Genomic DNA, 27,354 nt, shown 5'->3' with positions numbered 1-27,354 from the left:
TGCGAGTACTTCTTAATATGTGATGTTTTAGAAAGCCTAATTTTCAAAATTGCTACAGGGAAAGCTTTCTGAGGATTGCTAAGGTAGAAGTGAAGGGGAAACATGGACTAGTTGACATGGGACCAAGCTGCAGCATTCAGAGTTCTTTTGTAAAACAAAGAAGTAGCAGTAAGCAACATGCTCATCATAATTAAAGTGATGTCTCCAATTTAGTTATTGGGCTGGAATCAAATTGATAGAATTTTTTTTATCCATTCATTGTTCTAGGCACATGATGAGGCCAACATCTAATGCTCATATCTAATTGTCTTCTTAAACACTTATGATCCAACTGATGTCAGTACACACACTGTTAGGGAGGGAGTTCTAGGATTTTGACAGCAGCAGTGAAGAAATGCCAATATAGTTCTAAGTCAGGGTGATGTGTGGCTTGAAGGGAATTTACAGTTGTTGATGCGCCCATATGTCTGCTACCCTTGTCCTAGGTGGTAGAGATTGTCAGCTTGGAAGTTGCTGTGCAAGGAACCGTGGTAAGTTGTACAGTATATCTTGTAGATGGTGCATCCCATTGCCACTGTGAGTCAGTGGAGGAAGGGATGAGTGTTCAAGGTGTTAGATGGAACCTATCAAATAAGGTGCATATTCTAGATGGTGTCGACTTTCTTGAGTGCTGTTGGAGCTGCACTTATCCAACTGGTAAGTTTTTTTCATATTCTGACCTGTGCACTGTAGATGATGAACAGGCTTTGGGAAACATAAAGTGAGTTAATTTGCTGCAGATTTCTGAGCTTTTAACCTACTCTTGTAGCAGTGATAATCATCTGGCTGATCTGGTTCAATTTCTGGTCAATGGTAACCCCAAGCTGCAGATATTGGGGAATTTATCGATGGCAGTGGCATTCAATGTCAAATAGTGATGTTTAGATTTTCGCTTGTTGGAGATGGTAATATTCCTGGGACTTGTGTGGTGCAAATAGTACTTCATTTTTTTTCAGTCCAAGCCTGAATGTTGTAAAGTCATCAAAGAATTGAAGATAGGCGCATGAGTAGGCCATTCAACCCTTTGTGCCTGCTCCACTATTAAACAGGATCAAAGGCTGATCATTTAATTCAGTATCCCAGTACCACTTTCTCCCCATACTATTTGATCCCTTGAACTCTTGGAACTATATCTAACTCTTCTTGGACAACATTCAGTGTTTCGACCTCAACTACTTTCTGTGATCAAGAATTTCACAAGTTTTCCACTGCCTGGATGAATAAATTTCTTCTCAGCGCAGATCTAAATGGCCCACCCCAAATCCTTTGACTGTGACCCCTGGTGCTGAATTCCCTGGTCATTGGAATATACTACATTTATCCTGTCTAGTCCTTTTAGTATTTGATATGTTTCTATGAGATCCCCTCATTCTTCTCAAGTTCAGTAGATATAGTCCCAACCGAGCCAGTCTCTCTTCATATATCAGTCTCGCTAACCCAGAAATCAGTTTGGACAACCTTTGTTGCATTCCCTACATAGCCAGGACATCCTTATTCAGATAAAGTGATCAAAACAACACATAAATACTCCAGGTGTGGTCTCACCAAGGCTCTGTACAATTGCAGCAAGACATCCCTACTCCCGTACGGGAATTCTCTCACATTGAAGGCCGACAAACCACTTGCCTTCTTCACCACCCACTGCACCCACATGTTTACTTTCGGGAATTGGTGTCAAGGACAGCCAGATCTCATTGCTCCTCCCCTTTACCAATTAATCACCCTACAGATAATAATCTGTGTTTGCTACCAAAGTGTATCGCCTCACCTTTATCCACATTATGCTTAATCTGCCTTGCATTTACCCACTCACTCAACTTGTCGAAATCACACTGAAACATCTCTGCAAGATAGCAGCCAGTAGCTGGTAGAGTGCCACAGGGGTTGGTTCTGGGACTATAATTATTTACAATATGTATCAATGACTTGGATGAGGAGAGTGAGTGTACTCTCGCAAGTTTTGCAGATGACAAAAATAGGTCATAAAGCAAGTAGTGGGATAGCGATAGGTTATGTGAGTGGGCAAAAACTGGGCATATTTAATATAATGTGGGAAAATGTAAGGTTGTGCACTTGGGCAGGAATAATAGAGTGACTGAATATTATTTAAAGATTTCAGATTGCTTCAGTGTAGAGGGATTTGTTGTTCTTGTGCATAAATCACAAAAACCTAGCAAACAGGTAATAAGGAAGCAGATGGTCCTTACTTCAAAAGGAATGGAATATAAAAATAAGGTGTTGTATTGTTCCTCCTGTAACAAATCAGACAAGTCCAACCAAAATGTTAGGAGTGAATTTGACGAGGTATTCCACAATACCAAAGTGGTCAAAACACTATGAATACAAGCCAGTACCAATGCAAAACAGTCGCAACTTTATTAGGAAACAATTTGCTATAGCTTTTACTCAAAAACAATACTATCTCTAATCCTATTTGACCCCTGAAGCTTACAATACTTCCCAAAGGATGAAATTACGGCACAGCTGGATAGTAGTAACAGGATAGGACAGAGTCAGCATGGATTTACGAAGGGGAAATCATGCTTGACTAATATTCTTGAATTTTTTGAGGATGTAACTCTGAAGATGGATGAGGGAGATCCAATAGATGTAGTGTACCTGGACTTTCAGAAAGCTTTTGATAAAGTTCCACACAGGAGGTAGTGAGTAAAATTAGGGCACATGGTATTTGGGGCAAAGTACTAGATTGGATTGAAAATTGGTTGGCTGATAGGAAACAAAGTAGTGATAAACGGCTCCATTTCGGAATGGCAGGCGGTGACCAGTGGGGTACCGCAGGGATCCGTGCTGGGACCGCAGCTTTTTACAATATATGTTAATGATATAGAAGATGGTATCAGCAATAACATTAGCAAATTTGCTGATGATACAAAGCTGGGTGGCAGGGTGAAATGTGATGAGGATGTTAGGAGATTAAAGGGTGACCTGGACAAGTTAGGTGAGTGGGCAGATGCATGGCAGATGCAGTTTAATGTGGATAAATGTATGGTTATCCACTTTGGTGGAAAGAAGAGGAAGGCAGATTGCTACCTCAATGGAATCAATTTAGGTAAAGGGGCAGTACAGAGAGATTTGGGTGTTCTTGTACACCAGTCAATGAAGGCAAGCATGCAGGTACATCAGGTAGTGAAGAAGGCTAATAGCATGCTGGCCTTCATAACAAGAGGAATTGAATATAGAAGCAAAGAGGTGCTTCTGCAGCTGTACAGGGCCCTGGTGAGACCACACCTGGAGTACTGTATGGAGTTCTGGTCTCCAAATTTGAGGAAAGACATTCTGGCTATTGAGGGAGTGCAGCGTAGGTTCACGAGGTCAATTCCTGGAATGGAGGGATTACCTTACACTGAAAGACTGAAGCGACTGGACTTGTATACCCTTGAGTTTAGAAGACTGAGAGGGGATCTGATTGAGACATATAAGATTATGAAAGATTGGACACTCTGGAGGCAGGAAACATGTTTCTGCTGATGGGTGAGTGCTGAACCAAAGGACACAGCTTAAAAATATGGGGTAGGCCATTTAGGACAGAGATGAGGAGAAACTTCTTCACCCAGAGAGTGGTGGCTGTGTGGAATGCTCTGCCCCAGAGGGCAGTTGAGGCCCAGTCTCTGGATTCATTTAAGAAAGAGTTGGATAGAGCTCTCAAAGATAGTGGAATCAAGGTTTATGGAGATAAGACAGGAAGAGGATACTAATTAGGAATGATCAGCCATGATCATATTGAATGGCGGTGCAGGCTCAAAGGGCTGAATGGCCTACTCTTGCACCTATTGTCTATTGTCTATTGTCTATTAAGTCGCTTCCAGATTTGCGCTGCCATTCTCTATCTGTCTCTGTGGAACTGCAAAGCTGCTTTTCCTCTCTCTCTCTCTCTCTCTTTCTCTCTCTCTGTCTCTCTCTCTCTCTCTCTGGATAGTCAGTGGGACTCTGCCTTTAGCTTCATCAGAAGGTCCAAGAGGACTGAGAAGGTTAACTGCAGATGAACTCTGCTTTTATACATTTTTGGATGGTTTTCTGGAACTTTCTATAGTTCTGGCCAATCAGGAAGACTTGCTTAATAGTTTGACACATCAATCATTTGGATAGCTATTGTTTGTTTCTTTGTGTGGCAGGACCTGGTGCCTTTCTGTCTGGACCCTCCTTTATTTGGTAGATATGTTGTTGGGGATATGAATGTCCAGAATAGCTGTTGCCTTTTACATTATACTAATGTCATTAGGACCTGGCTGTCTTGTTTGCACACTGTCTGGTGTGTGGGTTTTGTGATTTTGGAGTTTTACTTGACCAATGTACCCAACATCCCTTCTTGTTTCATTATGTTAGCAATCTATCTGTGTTTTAGCAGACAGGAAGGTACTATAAAGGAGTCTTGTGAAAACTGTACAAGGCATGAGTCACACTATGGCTGGAAAAGTGTGAACAGTTTTTGATCCCTTATTTAAGAAAAGATATGTTGACATTGGAGGTAATCCAGAGAAGGTTCACCGGGCTGACACAAGTATGGACCGTCTGTCTAATGCAAAAGGATTAAGTAAATTGGACCTGTATTTGTTAAAGTTTAGCATAATGAGAGGTGACTTTATTGAAACATACAAAATATTTAGGGTATTAGACTGGATAGATACAGAGACATTGTTTTCCCCTTGTGGAAAAGTCTAGGATGAGAGGGCATAAATTCAGAATAAGGGATCGTGCATTTTAGACAGAGATGAGGCAGAATTTCATCTTGCTGGGGAAGTGAATTTATGGATTTCATTATCTCTGAGGCAGGGTCATTATGTATATAGAAGGGCAAGTTAGACACATTTTTAAACAGTTGAAGCATTATGGGTTACTGGGTAAAGGCAGGAAAGTGGAGTTGAGGATTATCCAGTCAGTCATGATCTCATTCAGTGGTGAAGCAGACTGGGGGGTGTGGGGGGGGGGCGCAGGGAGTGGGGGCGGGGGGTGGGGGCTGCATGGCCTATTGCTACTTCTAGGGCTTATTGTTCTGGTTATTTAGTGAGATAATATTTCTCCGAGTTACTTCCCATGTTATTTTAATTCCGTCCCTATACCCGAGGCTTGGTTGGCAGTGCTTGATGCAGAAAATTCAGAGTGTGTGAGAAGGTTAATTTCCAAATTCCTTAGCAGGTTCATTTAGAGTCATAGAGATGTACAACATGGAAATAGACCCTTCAGTCCAACCCGTCCATGCCGATCAGATATCCCAACCCAATCTAGTCCCACCTACCATATCCCTCCAAACCCTTCCTATTCATATACCCATCCAAATGCCTCTTAAATGTTGCAATTGTACCAGCCTCCACCACTTCCTCTGGCAGCTCATTCTCTCGTGCCATCCTCTGTGTGAAAAAGTTGACCTGTAGGTCTCTTTTATATCTTTCCCCTCTCACCCTCAACCTATGCTCTCTAGTTCAGGACTCCCCAGCCCCAGGGAAAAGACTTTGCCTATTTACCCTATCCATTGCCCTCATGATTTTGTAAACCTCTATAAGGTCATCCCTCAGCCTCCAATGCTTTAGGGAAAACAGCCCCAGCCTGTTCAGCCTCTCCCTATAGCTCAAATCCACCAATCCTGGCAACATCCTTGTAAATCTTTTCTGAACCCTTTCAAGTTTCATAACATCTTTCCGATAGGAGGGAGAACAGAGACCATCCAGAGAGAGAGAGAGACAGAAAGAGAGAGAGAGAGAAAGAGGAAAAGCAGCTTTGCAGTTCCACAGAGACAGATAGAGAATGGCAGCGCAAATCTGGAAACGACTTAATAGTGTATAAGTCCTGCTAAGATTTACTTTCCCAAAATGCAGCACCTTGCATTTATCTGAGTTAAACTCCATCTGCCACTTCTCAGCCAATTGGCCCATCTGGTCAAGAGGTAACCCTCTTCGCTGTCCACAACACCTCCAATTTTGGTCTCATCTGCAAACTTACTAACTGTACCTCTTATGCTCACATCCAAATCATTTATGTAAATAAGAAAAAGTAGAGGACCCAGCACCGATCCTTGTGGCACTCCACTGGTCACAGGCCTCCAGTCTGAAAAACAACCCTCCACCACCACCCTCTGTCTTCTACCTTTGAGCCAGTTCTGTATCCAAATGGCTTGTTCTCCCTGTATCCCATGAGATGTAACCTTGCTAACCAATCTCCCATGGGGAACCTTGTCTTTTACAGCATGACATGTCCAGGTTAACTGTTGTGGGTTAGTTCGACAGGATCAAGTTTGAATCAGTCAGTTGTTGTCACCAAATCAAGATTCGTTTCGAGAGGGAATTTGAATTCAACTTCAAATAAACCAGCAATTTTAATTAGGTAACAAACTTCCTGCATATTTTTAATTAGTGTCTTCTGTGCAATTCCAATTGGAATTAATGGATGACTCAAGTTAAGCAATTTTAAATTACGTGAAACAAACCAGTATTGTACTTTTTAAAACTGGGACCTGAAGGGTTATAGGACTTGTAACTATGCAGCACTTGAAAATAGATTACATTTATGATTTGGACCTGAAACTATATTGAGTTTGTGACATGCAACATGCAATATTGGAAATTTGTTTGACAGTGAAAAATGTCCCATCTTGTATGTATTAAACATTCTTCGAGACAAGTGTCAGGATAGAAAATTAGTTGTTAGCGAAAGGGATAATGAATTCTGTGGAACCCATTCATTTAAATCGGTAAATATTATACTAAATGGTTTCATGTTGATTTGTTCTTTACAGAAGTTTATAAAATATTAGATTTTTTTTGTGACAATATAGCTACTTTGGTCTTGTGTCATAAACCCATTGGCCATTTTAATGCTATTTATTTAACAATTCTTCTCCCTTCTCTAATTCCTTGTTTTAAATGAATTGCTTTCTTGCTAAAGTTTTCTTCTGTGCTCTGGTTCCACTTTGTGACCAGTCTCAGGTGGTAATTTCAGATAAGTCTTGCCAAAGACTCTGCAGCCTATTTACCAATAAAGATATTACAAACAAATCCCATCTTATACTCACCTGATGTATAAGCTCATAGCCATACGCCAGTGGGCACTGAACAGTAATTACGAACTGCAACTCTTGCTAAACATTCACCAGGCTTGAACCTGGTGCATTGACTGCTGAAGTGCTATTCAACTGGACAGACTAAGCATAAGTGTGACCTTTGGCCATTTACATATACTTATCAAACTTCATTCATGAAGGCTCTGTCTCCATATTTCTACTCGGAAAGTATTTTTTTTCCTGACTTCCATTTGAAAATTCTGTTACTAATGGTAAATACTTTAAGAGATTTAAATCAAATCCAGTTGAATTAATAACTTGCCAAGGAGATGTATGTTTTTCAAGTCTGCAGTGTTTGTGACAAACGATTCTATGTGTGCAAGTATAAAAAAATGCATGCGAATGTACGATGTTCTCTGCATTCACCGACAACAGAAACACATTCACTTTTCACTTCTTTCCTAATAGTTTTAGATCCACGTCAAGTACCAGTGAAGCATGCAAACAAAAATGTAAACCAGATTATTAACATTTACTTTTTGTAGAGTAGGAAGGATATGTTAATCTCGCATGGAATAAATTATACAAAAGACAGACTATTATCTAACAAAAACAAATTCAGGGTCTGCCACTTTGTATGAAAAGCAAATGTGTTGTATTTCCACACCTGTTGTAAAATCTTGCATGCTCTTTATAAATTTTTGGTACACCATTCTTAAGAAAGAATTCAGCAAAGGAAAATCTAAGCCGCTGTTATCAAACAAAGACTCCCGCAGTGCAGAGCTGAAGCCGGACTTTAACTTGTTAGTGTTGTAGAATACAAAATATACTACAGGGATGATAAATACTGTACATTAACTTTATGAATGGTCATTGTTGGAACTACAATTGTTGGCCGTCAAATGAGCTGCAAGAGTCAACCTTGGATTAATGTAAGATTGTAAAAATCTATAGATTGCTAAAATAGGACCCAGTATGTGAGGAAATAACATGTTGAAGTATACAATGGCTCAACAATTTATTTTATTTCTGCTAATGTTGTTAACTGCTCCTATCTATCTTTTTTTTATTCTCCCAGTGGTTTTTGGACAGTTTGCACATTTCCAGACGGCACTCAATGATGTCGTGGAACTATTTGATGGACATAGCCAGCAAGCCAGGCTTCTTGGTTCACTTTCAGGATCACACTCCGGTAACATTATAACATTCTCAAATAAGTTCACGGTTATGTCATAACCAGATGCAAGCTGGCACCATGGTTTCTCATTGCAGGTGCAAGTGGGCACCGTGATAATTGATTTGCACTTACAAGCTGCACACTGATTATTGATAGTAGGTGTAGGCTGCACAGTGATTATTGATTTGTCGGTGGAGGCTGCAAAATGATTATTGATTTGAAGGTGCAGGCTGACAGTGTGATTCTGGATTTGTAGGTGCAGGCTGCACCGTGATTATTGATTTGTAGGTGCAGCCGGCACAGTGATTATCGATTTGTAGGTGTAGGCTGACACAGTGATTACTGATTTGTCGGTGCAGGCTGATACAGTGATAATTGATTTGTAGGTGCAGCCTTCACAGTGATTATTGATTTGAAGGTGCAGGCCGCACTGGGATTATTGATTTGCAGGTGTAGGCTGATGCAGTGATTATTGAATTGTAGGTGCAGGCTGACACAGTGATTATTGATTTGCAGGTGTAGATGCACAGTGATTATTGATTTGTAGGTGCATGCTGCAATGTGATTATTGATTTGCAGGAGTTGGCTGCACAGTGTTTATAGATTTGTAGGTGCTGGCTGACACAGTGATTCTTGATTTGTAGGTGCTGGCTGACACAGTGATTCTTGATTTATAGGTGCAGGCTGCACAGTGATTATTGATTTATAGTTGAATGCTGCACAGTGATTATTGTTTTTTAGTGCAGGCTTCACTCTGATTATTGATTTGTAGGTGCAGGCTGCACATTGATTATTGAGTTGCAGATGCAGGATGCACAGTGATGATTGATTTGTCGGTACAGGCTGCACAGTGTTTATTGAGTTACAGGCGCCGGCTGCTCAGTGATTATTGATTTCAGGTGCAGGTTGCACAGTGATTGTTGATTTGGAGGTGCAGGCTGACACAGTGATTATTGATTTGTAGGTGCAGTCTGCACAGTGATTATTGATTTGCAAGTGCAGGCAGACGCAGTGATGTTGGTTTGTAGTCGCAGTGTGCACAGTGATTATTGATATGTATGTGCACGCTGACACAGTGATTATTGATTGGTAGGTGCAGGCTACATAGTGATTGTTGATTTGTAGGTGCAGGCTGCATAGTGATAATTGATTGGTAGATGCAGTCTGACACAGTGATTATTGATTTGTAGGAATAGGCTGCACAGTGATTATTGATTTGCAGTTGCAGGCTGCACAGTGATTATTGATTTGTAGTTGAATCCTGCACAGTGATTTTTTTTAGTGATTATTGATTTGTAGATGCAGTCTGCTCAGTAATTATAGGTTTGAAGGGGAAGGATGACATATTGATAATTGATTTGTAGGTGCAGGTTGATACAGTGATTATTGATTTGTAGGTGCAGGCTGACGCTGTGATTATTGATTTGTAGGTGCAGGTTGATACAGTGATTATTGATTTGTAGGTACAGGCTGCAGAGTGATTATTGATTTGCAGGTGCAGGTTGATACAGTGATAATTGATTTGTAGGTGCAGGCTGACGCTGTGATTATTGGTTTGTAGGTGTCGGCTGCACAGTGATTATTGATTTGTAGGTACAGGCTGCAGAGTGATTATTGATTTGCAGGTGCAGGCAGACGCAGTGATTTTTGGTTTGTAGTTGCAGTGTGCACAGTGATTATTGATATGTATGTGCACGCTGACACAGTGATTATTGATTGGTAGGTGCAGGCTACATAGTGATTGTTGATTTGTAGGTGCAGGCTGCACAGTGATTATTGATTTGTAGGTGCAGGCTGACTCAGTGATTATTGATTTGTAGGAGCAGTTTGCACAGTAATTATGGATTTATAGTTGCAGGCTGACACAGTGATTATTGATTTGCAGTTGCAGGCTGTCACAGTGATTATTGATTTGTAGGAGCAGGCTGCAATGTGATTATTGATTTGCAGATGTAGGCTGCACAGTGATTATTGATTTGTAGTTGAATGCTGCACAGTGATTATTGTTTTCTAGTGATTATTGATTTGTAGATGCAGTCCGCACAGTAATTATAGGTTTGAAGGGGAAGGATGATACAGTGATAATTGATTTGTAGATGCAGGTTGATACAGTGATTATTGATTTGAAGGTGCAGGCTGATGCTGAGATTATTGATTTGTAGGTGTAGGCTGCACAGTGATTATTGTTTTGCAGGTGCAGACTGCGCAGTGATTATTTATTTGTAAGCGCACGCTGCACATTGATTATTGGTTTGCAGTTTCAGGCTGCACAGTGATTATTGATTTGTAGGTGCAGACGACGCAGTGATTATTGATTTGCAGGTGCAGGCTGCACATTGATTATTGATTTGTAGGTACAGGCTGACACAATGATTATTGATTTGTAGGTGCAGGCTGATGCAGTGATTTTTGGTTTGTAGATGCAGTCTGCATTGTAATTATGGATTTTTAGCGGCAGGCTGACGCAATGATTATTGATTTGTAGGTGCTGGCTGCACAGTGATTATCGATTTGTAGGTGCAGGCTGAACACTGATTATTGATTTTCAGTTGTAGGCTGCACAGTGATTATTGATTTGTTGGTGCAGGCTGCACCGTGATTATTGATTTGTAGGTGCAGGCTGATACAGTGATTATTGATTTGTAGGTGCAGGCTGCACAGTGATTATTGATTTGTAGGTGCAGGCGGCACACTGATTCTTGATTTGTAGGAATAGGCTGCACAGTGATTATTGATTTGTAGGTGCAGTGTGCACAGTAATTATGGATTTGTAGGGGCACGCTGACATAGTGATTACAGATTTGTAGGTACAGGCTGCATAGTGATTATTGATTGATATGTGCAGGCTGCACAGTGATTATTGATTTGCAGGTGCAGGCTGCACAGTGAGTATTGATTTGTAGGTGTGGACTGACACAGTGATTATTGATTTGTAGGTGCAGGCTGAACACTGATTATTGATTTGCAGGTGTAGGCTGCACAGTGATTCTTGATTTGTAGGTGTAGGCTGCACAGTGATGATTGATTTGTAGGTGCAGGCTGAACACTGATTATTGATTTGCAGATGTAGGCTGCACAGTGATTCTTGATTTGTAGGTGCAGGCTGAAGAGTGATTATTGATTTGCAGGTGCAGGCAGACGCAGTGATTTTTGGTTTGTAGTTGCAGGCTGCACAGTGATTATTGATTTGTAGGAGCAGGCTGCACAGTGATTATTGATTTGTAGGAGCAGGCTGCACAGTGATTATTAGTTGGTAGATGCAGTCTGCTCAGTAATTATGGATTTGTAGGGGCAGCCTGACGCAGTGATTATTGATTTGTAGGTGCAGTCTGCACATTGATTATCGATTTGCAGGTTCAGGCTATGCAGTGATTATTGATTTGTAGGTGCAGGCTGTAAAGTGATTATTGATTTGTAGGTGTAGGCTGACACAGTGATTATTGATTTGTAGTTGATTGCTGCACAGTGATTATTGTTTTTTTAGTGATTATTGATTTGTAGATACAGTCTGCTCAGTAATTATAGGTTTGAAGGGGAAAGATGACACATTGATAATTGATTTGTAGGTGCAGGTTGATACAGTGATTATTGATTTGTAGGTGCAGGCTGACGCTGTGATTATTGGTTTGTAGGTGTCGGCTGCACAGTGATTATGGATTGGTTGGTGTGGGCTGCCCAGTGATTATTGATTTGTAGGTGCAGTCTGCACAGTGATTATTGATTTGCAGGTGCAGGCAGACACAGTGATTTTTGGTTTGTAGTTGCAGTGTGCACAGTGATTATTGATATGTATGTGCACGCAGACACAGTGATTATTGATTGGTAGGTGCAGGCTACATAGTGATTATTGATTTGCTGGTGCAGGCTGCACAGTGATAATTGATTGGTAGATGCAGGCTGCACAGTGATTATTGATTTGCAGGTGTAGGCTGCACAGTGATTCTTGATTTGTAGGTGTAGGCTGCACAGTGATTATTGATTTGTAGATGCAGTCTGACATAGTGATTATTGATTTGTAGGTGCAGGCTGACTCAGTGATTATTGTTTTGTAGGTGCAGGCTGATACAGTGATTATTGATTTGTAGGTGCAGGCTGCACAGTGATTATTTATTTGTAGGCACACGCTGCACATTGATTATTGGTTTGCAGTTTCAGGCTGCACAGTGATTATTGATTTGTAGGTGCAGACTACGCAGTGATTATTGATTTGTAGGTACAGGCTGACACAGTGATTATTGATTTGTAGGTGCAGGCTGCACATTGATTATTGATTTGATGGTGCTGGCTGCACATTGATTATTGATTTTTGGGTGCAGGCTGACACAGTGATTATTGATTTGTTGGTGCAGGCGTCACAGTGATTATTGATTTGTAGGTACAGGCTGACATAGTGATTATTGATTTGTAGGTGCAGGCTGCACATTGATTATTGATTTGATGGTGCAGGCTGCACAGTGATTTTTGATTTGTAGATGCAGGCTGCACAGTGATTATTGATTTGTAGATGCAGGCTGATACAGTGATCATTGATTTGAAGGTGCTAGCTGACACAGTGATTATTGATTTGTAGTTGCAGGCTAACACAGTAATTATGCATTTGTAGGTGCAGGCTGACACAGTAATTATGCATTTGTAGGTGTAGCCTGCACAGTGATTATGAATTTTTAGGTGCAGGCTGCACAGTGATTATCGATTTGTGGGTGCAGACGGCACAGTGATTATTGATTTGTAGGTGCAGACTGATACAGTGATTATCGATTTGTAGGTGCAGGCTGAGACAGTGATAACTGATTTGTATGTGCAGGCTTATACAGTGATAATTGATTTGTAGGTGCTGGCTGACACAGTGATTGCTGTTTTGCAGGTGAAGGCTGCACAGTGATTATTGATTTGTAGGTGCAGGCTGCGCAGTGATTATTGATTTGTAGGTGCAGGATGACACAGTGATTATTGATTTGCAGGTTCAGGCTGCACAGTGATTCTTGATTTGTAGGTGCAGGCACCGCAATGATTATTGATTTGTAGGTGCAGTATGCACATTGATTATTGATTTGCTTGTGCAGGCTGCTATATGATTATTGATTTATAGGAATAGGCTGCACAGTGATTATTGATTTGCAGTTGCAGGCTGTCACAGTGATTATTGATTTGCAGATGTATGCTGCACAGTGATTATTGATTTGTAGTTGAATGCTACACAGTGATTATTTTTTTTAGTGATTATTGATTTGTAGATGCAGTCTGCTCAGTAATTATAGGTTTGAAGGGGAAGGATGACACATTGAAAATTGATTTGTAGGTGCAGGTTGATACAGTGATTATTGATTTGTAGGTGCAGGCTGATGCTGTGATTATTGGTTTGTAGGTGCAGGCTGCACAGTGATTATTGATTTGTAGGTGCAGGCAGACGCAGTGATTTTTGATTTGTAGTTGCAGTGTGCACAGTGATTATTGATATGTATGTGCACGCTGACACAGTGATTATTGATTGGTAGGTGCAGGCTACATAGTGATTATTGATTTGTAGGTGCAGTCTGCACAGTGATTATTGATTTGCAGGTGCAGGCAGACGCAGTGATTTTTGATTTGTAGTTGCAGTGTGCACAGTGATTATTGATATGTATGTGCACGCTGACACAGTGATTATTGATTGGTAGGTGCAGGCTACATAGTGATTATTGATTTGCAGGTGCAGGCTGCACTGTGATTATTGATTTTTAGGTGCAGGCTGCACAGTGATTATTTATTTGTAGGCGCTCGCTGCACATTGATTATTGGTTTGCAGGTTCAGGCTGCACATTGATTCTTGATTTGTAGGTGCAGGCACCGCAGTGATTATTGATTTGTAGGTGCAGGCTGCAATGTGATTATTGATTTGTAGGAATAGCCTGCACAGTGTTTATTGATTTGCAGTTGCAGGCTGACACAGTGATATTGATTTGCAGATGTAGGCTGCACAGTGATTATTGATTTGTAGTTGAATGCTGCACAGTGATTATTGTTTTTTTAGTGATTATTGATTTGTAGATGCAGTCTGCTCAGTAATTATAGGTTTGAAGGGGAAGGATGACACATTGAAAATTGATTTGTAGGTGCAGGTTGATACAGTGATTATTGATTGGTAGATGCAGGCTGACACAGTGATTATTGGTTTGTAGGTGTCGGCTGCACAGTGATTATTGATTTGCAGGTGCAGGCAGACGCAGTGATTTTTGGTTTGTAGTTGCAGTGTGCACAGTGATTATTGATATGTATGTGCACGCTGACACAGTGATTATTGATTTGCAGGTGCAGGCTGCACAGTGATAATTGATTGGTAGATGCAGGCTGCACAGTGATTATTGATTTGTAGGTGCAGGCTGCACAGTGATTATTGATTGGTAGTTGTAGTCTGCTCAGTAATTATGGATTTGTTGGGGCAGGCTGACACAGTGATTATTGATTTGTAGATGCAGTGTGCAAAGTAATTATGGATTTTTAGGGGTAGGCTGACACAGTGATTATTGATTTGTAGGTGCTGGCTGCACAGTGATTATCGATTTGTAGGTGCAGGCTGACATAGTTAATATTGATTTGTAGGTGCAGGTTGATACAGTGATTATTGATTTGTTGGTGCAGGCTGGACCGTGATTATTGATTTGTAGGTGCAGGCGGCACAGTGATTATCGATTTGTAGGTGCAGTCTGATACAGTGATTTTTGATTTGGAGGTGCGGGCTGCATAGTGATTATTGATTTGTAGGTGCAGGTGGCACATTGATTATCGATTTGTAGGTGCAGGCTGATACAGTGATTATTGATTTGTAGGTGCAGGCGCAACAGTGATTATTGATTTGTAGGTGCAGGCGCAACAGTGATTATTGTTTTGCAGGTGCAGGCTGCACAGTGATTATTTATTTGTAGCCGCACGCTGCACATTGATTATTGGTTTGCAGTTTCAGGCTGCACGGTGATTATTGATTTGTAGGTACAGGCTGACACAGTGATTATTGATTTGTAGGTGCAGGCTGATACAGTGATTATTGTTTTGCAGGTGCAGGCTAAGCAGTGATTATTGATTTGTAGGTGCAGGCTGCAAAGTGTTTATTGATTTGTAGGTGTAGGCTGACACAGTGATTATTGATTTGCAGTTGCGGGTTGCACAGTGATTATTGATTTGTAGGTGCAGGCGGCACTGGGATTATTGATTTGCAGGTGTAGGCTGCAAAGTGATTATTGATTTGTAGGTGTAGGCTGACACAGTGATTATTGATTTGCAGTTGCGGGTTGCACAGTGATTATTGATTTGTAGGTGCAGGCGGCACTGGGATTATTGATTTGCAGGTGTAGGCTGATACAGTGATTATTGATTTGTAGGTGCAGACTGCACAGTGATGATTGATTTGTCGGTGCAGGCTGACGTAGTGATTATTGATTTGTAGGCGTAGACTGCACAGTGATTATTGATTTTCAGGTGTAGATGCACAGTGATTATTGATTTGTAGGTGCATGCTGAATGTCATTATTGATTTGCAGGTGTTGGCTGCACAGTGTTTATAGATTTGTAGGTATAGGCTGCGCAGTGATTATTGATTTGTAGTTGAATGCTGCACAGTGATTATTGTTTCTTAGTGCAGGCTTCACTGTGATTATTGATTTGCAGGTGCAGGCAGCACAGTGATTATTGATTTGTTGGTGAAGGTACAGTAATTATGTATTTGTAGATGCAGGCTGATACAGTGATCATTGATTTGAAGTGCTAGCTGACACAGTGATTATTGATTTGTAGGTGCAGGCTAACACAGAATTATGCATTTGTAGGCGCAGGCTGACACAGTAATTATGCATTTGTAGGTGTAGCCTGCACAGTGATTATGAATTTTTAGGTGCAGGCTGCACAGTGATTATTGATTGGTAGATGCAGTGTGCACAGTAATTATGGATTTTTAGGGGTAGGCTGACGCAGTGATTATTGATTTGTAGGTACTGGCTGCACAGTGATTATCGATTTGTAGGTGCATGCTGCAATGTCATTATTGATTTGCAGGTGTTGGCTGCACAGTGTTTATAGATTTGTAGGTATAGGCTGCGCAGTGATTATTGATTTGTCGGTGAAGGCTGATATAGTGATTATTGATTTGTAGATGCAGTCTGCACAGTAATTATGTATTTGTAGGGGCAGGCTGACACAGTGATTATTGATTTGTAGGTGCTGGCTGACACAGTGATTCTTGATTTGTCGGTGCAGGCTGATACAATGATTATTGAGTTGCAGATGCAGGATGCACAGTGATGATTGATTTGTCGGTACAGGCTGCACAATGATTATTGATTTGTACATGCAGGCTGCACAGTGATTATTGGCTTCAGGTGCAGGTTGCACGGTGATTATTGATTTGTAGGTTCAGGCTGACACAGTGATTATTGATTTGGAGGTGCAGGCTGACTCAGTGATTATTGATTGGTAGGTGCAGGCTGTCACAGTGATTATTGATTTGCAGATGTAGGCTGCACCGTGATTATTGATTTGTAGTTGAATGCTGCACAGTGATTTTTTTAGTGATTATTGATTTGTAGATGCAGTCTGCTCAGTAATTATAGGTCTGAAGGAGAAGGATGACACAGTGATTATTGATTTGTAGGTGCAGGTTGATACAGTGATTATTGATTTGTAGGTGCAGACTGACGCTGTGATTATTGGTTTGTAGGTGTTGGCTGCACAGTGATTATTGATTTGTAGGTGCAGGCTGACACAGTGATTATTGATTTGTAGGTGCAGTCTGCACAGTGATTATTGATTTGCAGGTGCAGGCAGACGCAGTGATTTTTGGTTTGTAGTTGCAGTGTGCACAGTGATTATTGATATGTATGTGCAAGCTGACACAGTGATTATTGATTGGTAGGTGCAGGCTACATAGTGATTATTGATTTGCTGGTGCAGGCTGCACAGTGATAATTGATTGGTAGATGCAGGCTGCACAGTGATTATTGATTTGCAGGTGTAGGCTGCACAGTGATTCTTGATTTGTAGGTGTAGGCTGCACAGTGATTATTGATTTGTAGATGCAGTCTGACATAGTGATTATTGATTTGTAGGTGCAGGCTGACTCAGTGATTATTGTTTTGTAGGTGCAGGCTGATACAGTGATTATTGATTTGTAGGTGCAGGCTGCACAGTGATTATTTATTTGTAGGCACACGCTGCACATTGATTATTGGTTTGCAGTTTCAGGCTGCACAGTGATTATTGATTTGTAGGTGCAGACTACGCAGTGATTATTGATTTGTAGGTGCAGGCTGCACATTGATTATTGATTTGATGGTGCTGGCTGCACATTGATTATTGATTTTTGGGTGCAGGCTGACACAGTGATTATTGATTTGTTGGTGCAGGCGTCACAGTGATTATTGATTTGTAGGTACAGGCTGACATAGTGATTATTGATTTGTAGGTGCAGGCTGCACATTGATTATTGATTTGATGGTGCAGGCTGCACAGTGATTATTGATTTGTAGATGCAGGCTGCACAGTGATTATTGATTTGTAGATGCAGGCTGATACAGTGATCATTGATTTGAAGGTGCTAGCTGACACAGTGATTATTGATTTGTAGTTGCAGGCTAACATAGTAATTATGCATTTGTAGGTGCAGGCTGACACAGTAATTATGCATTTGTAGGTGTAGCCTGCACAGTGATTATGAATTTTTAGGTGCAGGCTGCACAGTGATTATCGATTTGTGGGTGCAGACGGCACAGTGATTATTGATTTGTAGGTGCAGGCTGATACAGTGATTATCGATTTGTAGGTGCAGACTGAGACAGTGATAATTGATTTGTATGTGCAGGCTTATACAGTGATAATTGATTTGTAGGTGCTGGCTGACACAGTGATTTTTGTTTTGCAGGTGAAGGCTGCACAGTGATTATTGATTTGTAGGTGCAGAATGACACAGTGATTATTGATTTGCAGGTTCAGGCTGCACAGTGATTCTTGATTTGTAGGTGCAGGCACCGCAATGATTATTGATTTGTAGGTGCAGTATGCACATTGATTATTGATTTGCTTGTGTAGGCTGCTATATGATTATTGATTTATAGGAATAGGCTGCACAGTGATTATTGATTTGCAGTTGCAGGCTGTCACAGTGATTATTGATTTGCAGATGTATGCTGCACAGTGATTATTGATTTGTAGTTGAATGCTACACAGTGATTATTTTTTTTAGTGATTATTGATTTGTAGATGCAGTCTGCTCAGTAATTATAGGTTTGAAGGGGAAGGATGACACATTGAAAATTGATTTGTAGGTGCAGGTTGATACAGTGATTATTGATTGGTAGATGCAGGCTGACGCTGTGATTATTGGTTTGTAGGTGTCGGCTGCACAGTGATTATTGATTTGCTGGTGCAGGCAGACGCAGTGATTTTTGGTTTGTAGTTGCAGTGTGCACAGTGATTATTGATATGTATGTGCACGCTGACACAGTGATTATTGATTTGCAGGTGCAGGCTGCACAGTGATAATTGATTGGTAGATGCAGGCTGCACAGTGATTATTGATTTGTAGGTGCAGGCTGCACAGTGATTATTGATTGGTAGTTGTAGTCTGCTCAGTAATTATGGATTTGTTGGGGCAGGCTGACACAGTGATTATTGATTTGTAGATGCAGTGTGCAAAGTAATTATGGATTTTTAGGGGTAGGCTGACACAGTGATTATTGATTTGTAGGTGCTGGCTGCACAGTGATTATCGATTTGTAGGTGCAGGCTGACATAGTTAATATTGATTTGTAGGTGCAGGTTGATACAGTGATTATTGATTTGTTGGTGCAGGCTGGACCGTGATTATTGATTTGTAGGTGCAGGCGGCACAGTGATTATCGATTTGTAGGTGCAGTCTGATACAGTGATTTTTGATTTGGAGGTGCGGGCTGCATAGTGATTATTGATTTGTAGGTGCAGGTGGCACATTGATTATCGATTTGTAGGTGCAGGCTGATACAGTGATTATTGATTTGTAGGTGCAGGCGCAACAGTGATTATTGATTTGTAGGTGCAGGCGCAACAGTGATTATTGTTTTGCAGGTGCAGGCTGCACAGTGATTATTTATTTGTAGCCGCACGCTGCACATTGATTATTGGTTTGCAGTTTCAGGCTGCACGGTGATTATTGATTTGTAGGTACAGGCTGACACAGTGATTATTGATTTGTAGGTGCAGGCTGATACAGTGATTATTGTTTTGCAGGTGCAGGCTAAGCAGTGATTATTGATTTGTAGGTGCAGGCTGCAAAGTGTTTATTGATTTGTAGGTGTAGGCTGACACAGTGATTATTGATTTGCAGTTGCGGGTTGCACAGTGATTATTGATTTGTAGGTGCAGGCGGCACTGGGATTATTGATTTGCAGGTGTAGGCTGCAAAGTGATTATTGATTTGTAGGTGTAGGCTGACACAGTGATTATTGATTTGCAGTTGCGGGTTGCACAGTGATTATTGATTTGTAGGTGCAGGCGGCACTGGGATTATTGATTTGCAGGTGTAGGCTGATACAGTGATTATTGATTTGTAGGTGCAGACTGCACAGTGATGATTGATTTGTCGGTGCAGGCTGACGCAGTGATTATTGATTTGTAGGCGTAGACTGCACAGTGATTATTGATTTTCAGGTGTAGATGCACAGTGATTATTGATTTGTAGGTGCATGCTGAATGTCATTATTGATTTGCAGGTGTTGGCTGCACAGTGTTTATAGATTTGTAGGTATAGGCTGCGCAGTGATTATTGATTTGTAGTTGAATGCTGCACAGTGATTATTGTTTCTTAGTGCAGGCTTCACTGTGATTATTGATTTGCAGGTGCAGGCAGCACAGTGATTATTGATTTGTTGGTGAAGGTACAGTAATTATGTATTTGTAGATGCAGGCTGATACAGTGATCATTGATTTGAAGTGCTAGCTGACACAGTGATTATTGATTTGTAGGTGCAGGCTAACACAGAATTATGCATTTGTAGGCGCAGGCTGACACAGTAATTATGCATTTGTAGGTGTAGCCTGCACAGTGATTATGAATTTTTAGGTGCAGGCTGCACAGTGATTATTGATTGGTAGATGCAGTGTGCACAGTAATTATGGATTTTTAGGGGTAGGCTGACGCAGTGATTATTGATTTGTAGGTACTGGCTGCACAGTGATTATCGATTTGTAGGTGCATGCTGCAATGTCATTATTGATTTGCAGGTGTTGGCTGCACAGTGTTTATAGATTTGTAGGTATAGGCTGCGCAGTGATTATTGATTTGTCGGTGAAGGCTGATATAGTGATTATTGATTTGTAGATGCAGTCTGCACAGTAATTATGTATTTGTAGGGGCAGGCTGACACAGTGATTATTGATTTGTAGGTGCTGGCTGACACAGTGATTCTTGATTTGTCGGTGCAGGCTGATACAATGATTATTGAGTTGCAGATGCAGGATGCACAGTGATGATTGATTTGTCGGTACAGGCTGCACAATGATTATTGATTTGTACATGCAGGCTGCACAGTGATTATTGGCTTCAGGTGCAGGTTGCACGGTGATTATTGATTTGTAGGTTCAGGCTGACACAGTGATTATTGATTTGGAGGTGCAGGCTGACTCAGTGATTATTGATTGGTAGGTGCAGGCTGTCACGGTGATTATTGATTTGCAGATGTAGGCTGCACCGTGATTATTGATTTGTAGTTGAATGCTGCACAGTGATTTTTTTAGTGATTATTGATTTGTAGATGCAGTCTGCTCAGTAATTATAGGTCTGAAGGAGAAGGATGACACAGTGATTATTGATTTGTAGGTGCAGGTTGATACAGTGATTATTGATTTGTAGGTGCAGACTGACGCTGTGATTATTGGTGTGTAGGTGTTGGCTGCACAGTGATTATTGATTTGTAGGTGCAGGCTGACAGTGATTATTGATTTGTAGGTGCAGTCTGCACAGTGATTATTGATTTGCAGGTGCAGGCAGACGCAGTGATTTTTGGTTTGTAGTTGCAGTGTGCACAGTGATTATTGATATGTACGTGCATGCTGACACAGTGATTATTGATTGGTAGGTGCAGGCTACATAGTGATTATTGATTTGTAGGTGCATGCTGAATGTCATTATTGATTTGCAGGTGTTGGCTGCACAGTGTTTATAGATTTGTAGGTATAGGCTGCGCAGTGATTATTGATTTGTAGTTGAATGCTGCACAGTGATTATTGTTTCTTAGTGCAGGCTTCACTGTGATTATTGATTTGCAGGTGCAGGCAGCACAGTGATTATTGATTTGTTGGTGAAGGCTGATATAGTGATTATTGATTTGTAGATGCAGTCTGCACAGTAATTATGTATTTGTAGATGCAGGCTGATACAGTGATTATTGATTTGTAGGTGCAGTCTGCACAGTGATTATTGATTTGCAGGTGCAGGCAGACGCAGTGATTTTTGGTTTGTAGTTGCAGTGTGCACAATGATTATTGATATGTATGTGCTTGCTGACACAGTGATTATTGATATGTATGTGTATGCTGACACAGTGATTATTGATTGGTAGGTGCAGGCTACATAGTGATTATTGATTTGCAGGTGCAGGCTGCACAGTGATAATTGATTGGTAAATGCAGGCTGCACAGTGATTATTGATTGGTAGATGCAGTCTGACATCGTGATTATTGATTTGTAGGTGCAGTCTGCACAGTGATTATTGATTTGCTGGTGCAGGCAGACGCAGTGATTTTTGGTTTGTAGTTGCAGTGTGCACAATGATTATTGATATGTATGTGCTTGCTGACACAGTGATTATTGATTGGTAGGTGCAGGCTACATAGTGATTGTTGATTTGTAGGTGCAGGCTGCACGGTGATTATTGATTTGTAGGTGCAGGCTGACTCAGTGATTATTGATTTGTAGGTGCAGTTTGCACAGAAATTATGGATTTATAGTTGCAGGCTGACACAGTAATTATTGATTTGTAGTTGCAGGCTGTCACAGTGATTATTGATTTGTAGTTGAATGCTGCACAGTGATTATTGTTTTTTAGTGATTATTGATTTGTAGATGCAGTCTGCTCAGTAATTATAGCTTTGAAGGGGAAGGATGACACATTGATAATTGATTTGTAGGTGCAGGTTGATACAGTGATAATTGATTTGTAGGTGCAGGCTGACGGTGTGATTATTGGTTTGTAGGTGTCGGCTGCACAGTGATTATTGATTTGTAGGTGCAGGCTGCAATGTCATTATTGATTTGTAGGTGCAGGCTGACACAGTGATTATTGATTTGCAGGTGTAGATGCACAGTGATTATTGATATGTAAGTGCATGCTGCAATGTCATTATTGATTTGCAGGTGTTGGCTGCACAGTGTTTATAGATTTGAAGGTATAGGCTGCGCAGTGTTTATTGATTTGTAGTTGAATGCTGCACAGTGATTATTGTTTTTTAGTGCAGGCTTCACTGTGATTATTGCTTTGCAGGTGCAGGCAGCACAGTGATTATTGATTTGTCGGTGAAGGCTGATATAGTGATTATTGATTTGTAGATGCAGTCTGCACAGTAATTATGTATTTGTAGGGGCAGGCTGATACAGTGATTATTGATTTGAAGGTGCTGGCTGACACAGTGATTCTTGGTTTGTAGGGGCAGGCTGATACAATGATTATTGAGTTGCAGATGCAGGATGCACAGTGATGATTGATTTGTCGGTACAGGCTGCACAGTGTTTATTGATTTGTACATGCAGGCTGCACAGTGATTATTGGTTTCAGGTGCAGGTTGCACAGTGATTATTGATTTGTAGGTGCAGTCTGCACAGTGATCATTGATTTGCTGGTGCAGGCAGACGCAGTGATTTTTGGTTTGTAGTTGCAGTGTGCACAGTGATTATTGATATGTATGTGCACGCTGACACAGTGATTATTGATTGGTAGATGCAGGATACATAGTGATTATTGATTTGCAGGTGCAGGCTGCACAGTGATTATTGATTGGTAGATGCAGTCTGCTCAGTAATTATAGGTTTGAAGGGGAAGGATGACACTTTGATAATTGATTTGTAGGTGCAGGCTGACGCTGTGATTATTGGTTTGTAGGTGCTGGCTGCACAGTGATTATTGATTTGTAGGTGCATGCTGCAATGTCATTATTGATTTGCAGGTGTTGGCTGCACAGTGTTTATAGATTTGTAGGTATAGGCTGCGCAGTGATTATTGATTTGTAGTTGAATGCTGCACAGTGATTATTGTTTTCTAGTGCAGGCTTCACTGTGATTATGGATTTGCAGGTGCAGGCAGCACAGTGATTATTGATTTGTCGGTGAAGTCTGATATAGTGATTATTGATTTATAGATGCAGTCTGCACAGTAATTATGTATTTGTAGGGGCAGGCTGATACAGTGATTATTGATTTGTAGGTGCTGGCTGACACAGTGATTCTTGATTTGTAGGGGCAGGCTGATACAATGATTATTGAGTTGCAGATGCAGGATGCACAGTGATGATTGATTTGTCGGTACAGGCTGCACAGTGTTTATTGACTTGTACATGCTGGCTACACAGAGTTTATTGGGTTCAGGTGCAGGTTGCACAGTGATTATTGATTTGTAGGTGCAGGCTGACACAGTGATTATTGATTTGGAGGTGCAGGCTGACTCAGTGATTATTGATTGGTAGGTGCAGGCTACATAGTGATTATTGATTTGCAGGTGCAGGCTGCACAGTGATAATTGATTGGTAGATGCAGGCTGCACAGTGATTATTGATCGGTAGATGCAGTCTGACATAGTGATTATTGATTTGTAGGTGCAGTCTGCACAGTCATTATTGATTTGCTGGTGCAGGCAGACGCAGTGATTTTTGGTTTGTAGTTGCAGTGTGCACAGTGATTATTGATATGTATGTGCACGCTGACACAGTGATTATTGATTGGTAGGTGCAGGCTACATAGTGATAGTTGATTTGTAGGTGCAGGCTGCACAGTGATTATTGATTTGTAGGTGCAGTTTGCACAGTAATTATGGATTTATAGTTGCAGGCTGACAAAGTGATTATTGATTTGTAGTTGCAGGCTGTCACAGTGATTATTGATCTGTAGTTGAATGTTGCACAGTGATTATTGTTTTTTAGTGATTATTGATTTGTAGATGCAGTCTGCTCAGTAATTATAGGTTTGAAGGGGAAGGATGACACATTGATGATTGATTTGTAGGTGCAGGTTGATACAGTGATAATTGATTTGTAGGTGCAAGCTGACGCTGTGATTATTGGTTTGTAGGTGTCAGCTGCACAGTGATTATTGATTTGTAGGTGCATGCTGCAATGTCATTATTGATTTGCAGGTGTTGGCTGCACAGTGTTTATAGATTTGAAGGTATAGGCTGCGCAGTGTTTATTGATTTGTAGTTGAATGCTGCGCAGTGATTATTGTTTTTTAGTGCAGGCTTCACTGTGATTATTGCTTTGCAGGTGCAGGCAGCACAGTGATTATTGATTTGTCGGTGAAGGCTGATATAGTGATTATTGATTTATAGATGCAGTCTGCACAGTAATTATGTATTTGTAGGGGCAGGCTGATACAGTGATTATTGATTTGAAGGTGCTGGCTGACACAATGATTCTTGATTTGTCGGGGCAGGCTGATACAATGATTATTGAGTTGCAGATGCAGGATGCACAGTGATGATTGATTTGTCGGTACAGGCTGCACAGTGTTTATTGATTTGTACATGCAGGCTGCACAGTGATTATTGGTTTCAGGTGCAGGTTGCACAGTGATTATTGATTTGTAGGTGCAGGCTGACACAGTGATTATTGATTTGGAGGTGCAGGCTGACTCAATGATTATTGATTTGTAGGTGCAGGCTGTCACAGTGATTATTGATTTGCAGATGTAGGCTGCACAGTGATTATTGATTTGTAGTTGAATGCTGCACAGTGATTTTTGTTTAGTGATTATTGATTTGTAGATGCAGTCTGCTCAGTAATTATAGGTCTGAAGGAGAAGGATGACACAGTGATTATTGATTTGTAGGTGCAGGTTGACACAGTGATTATTGATTTGCTGGTGCAGGCAGACGCAGTGATTTTTGGTTTGTAGTTGCAGTGTGCACAGTGATTATTGATATGTATGTGCACGCTGACACAGTTTTTATTGATTGGTAGTTGCAGGCTACATAGTGATTATTGATTTGCAGGTGCAGGCAGATGCAGTGATTTTTGGTTTGTAGTTGCAGTCTGACATCGTGATCATTGATTTGTATGTGCACACTGACACAGTGATTATTGATTGGTAGTTGCAGGCTACATCGTGATTGTTGATTTGTAGGTGCAGGCTGCACAGTAATTATTGATTTGTAGGTGCAGGCTGACTCAGTGATTATTGATTTGTAGATGCAGTTTGCACAGTAATTATGGATTTATAGTTGCAGGCTGACACAGTGATTGTTGATTTGCAGTTGCATGCTGTCACAGTGATTATTGATTTGTAGTTGAATGTTGCACAGTGATTATTGTTTTTTAGTGATTATTGATTTGTAGATGCAGTCTGCTCAGTAATTATAGGTTTGAAGGGGAAGGATGACACATTGATGATTGATTTGTAGGTGCAGGTTGATACAGTGATAATTGATTTGTAGGTGCAAGCTGACGCTGTGATTATTGGTTTGTAGGTGTCAGCTGCACAGTGATTATTGATTTGTAGGTGCAGTCTGCACAGTGATTATTGATTTGCTGGTGCAGGCAGACGCAGTGATTTTTGGTTTGTAGTTGCAGTGTGCACAGTAATTATTGATATCTATGTGCACGCTGACACAGTGATTATTGATTGGTAGGTGCAGGCTACATAGTGATTGTTGATTTGTAGGTGCAGTCTGCACAGTGATTATTGATTTGATGGTGCAGGCAGACGCAGTGATTTTTCGTATGTAGTTGCAGTGTGCACAGTAATTATTGATATGTATGTGCACGCTGACACAGTGATTATTGTTTTGGAGGTGCAGGCGGGACTGTGATTATTGATTTGCTGGTGCAGGCTGCACAGTGATTATTGATTTGTAGGTACAAGCTGCACAGTGTTTATTGATTTGTAGGTGTAGGCTGCATTGTGATTATTGATTTGTAGATGCAGGCAGCACAGTGATTATTGATTTCAGGTGCAGGCTGCACAGTGATGATTGATTTGTAGGTGCAGGCTGACTTAGTGATTATTGATTTGTAGTTGCAGGCTGACTCAAAGATTATTGATTTGTAGGTGCAGTCTGCACAGTGATTATTGGTTTGCAGGTGTAGGCTGCGCAGTGATTATCGATTGGTCGGTGCAGGCTGAAACAGTCATTATTGATTTGTAGGTGCAGGCTTCACAGTGATCATTGACTTGTAGGTGCAGGCTGCACAATGATTATCGATTTGTAGGTGCAGGCTGATACAGTGATTATTGATTTGTTTGTGCATGCTGAACACTGATTATTGATTTGTAGGTGCAGGCTGCACAGTGATTTTTGATTTGTAGGTGCATTGTGCAATGTGATTATGAATTTGTAGGAACAGGCTGCACAGTGATTATTGGTTTGTAGATGCAGTCAGCACTGTAATTGTGGATCTGTTGGTGAAGGCTGCACAGTGATTATTGATTTGTAGGTGATGGCTGCACAGTGATTATTGAGTTGTAGGCACAGGCTGCACAGTGATTATTGGTTTGGAGGTGAAGGCAGCACTGTGATTATTAATTTGTAGATGCAGGCTGCACAGTAATTATTGAGATACAGCTGCAGGCTGCATATTGATTATTGGTTTGCATGTGCAGGCTGACACAGTAATGATGGATTTGTAGATGCAGGCGGCACTGTGCTTATTGATTTGCAAGCGCAGGCTTCACAGTGATTATCGATTTGTAGATGCAGGCTGACACAGTGATTATTGATTTGTAGATGCAGGCTGCACAGTGATTATTGATTTGTATGAGTAGGCTGCACAGTGATTATTGATTTGTAGGTGCAGGCTGATACAGTGATTATTGATTTGTCGGTGAAGGTTGCACAGTGATTATTGGTTTGCAGGTGATGGCTGTAAAGTGATTATTGATTTGTAGGTGCAGGCTGCACAGTGACTATTCATTTGTAGGTGCAAG

General features: G+C 40.9%; 1 protein-coding gene across 1 annotated transcript in view; it reads left to right on the top strand.

Moving 5' to 3' along the window:
- LOC132835936 (CUB and sushi domain-containing protein 1-like) overlaps positions 1–27,354 on the top strand; it is a 2,426,762-nt gene that overhangs the window by 2,020,433 nt on the left and 378,975 nt on the right. Inside the window, exon 33 of the mRNA XM_060855058.1 lies at positions 8,130–8,243. Within this exon, the coding sequence (XP_060711041.1) occupies positions 8,130–8,243 (114 nt within the window). The remainder of the gene's footprint in view (positions 1–8,129; positions 8,244–27,354) is intronic.

This window comes from Hemiscyllium ocellatum, chromosome 3 (genome assembly GCF_020745735.1).
Source record: "Hemiscyllium ocellatum isolate sHemOce1 chromosome 3, sHemOce1.pat.X.cur, whole genome shotgun sequence".
Classification (NCBI taxonomy): domain Eukaryota; kingdom Metazoa; phylum Chordata; class Chondrichthyes; order Orectolobiformes; family Hemiscylliidae; genus Hemiscyllium; species Hemiscyllium ocellatum.
This window is presented reverse-complemented; position numbering and strand designations above follow the sequence as displayed.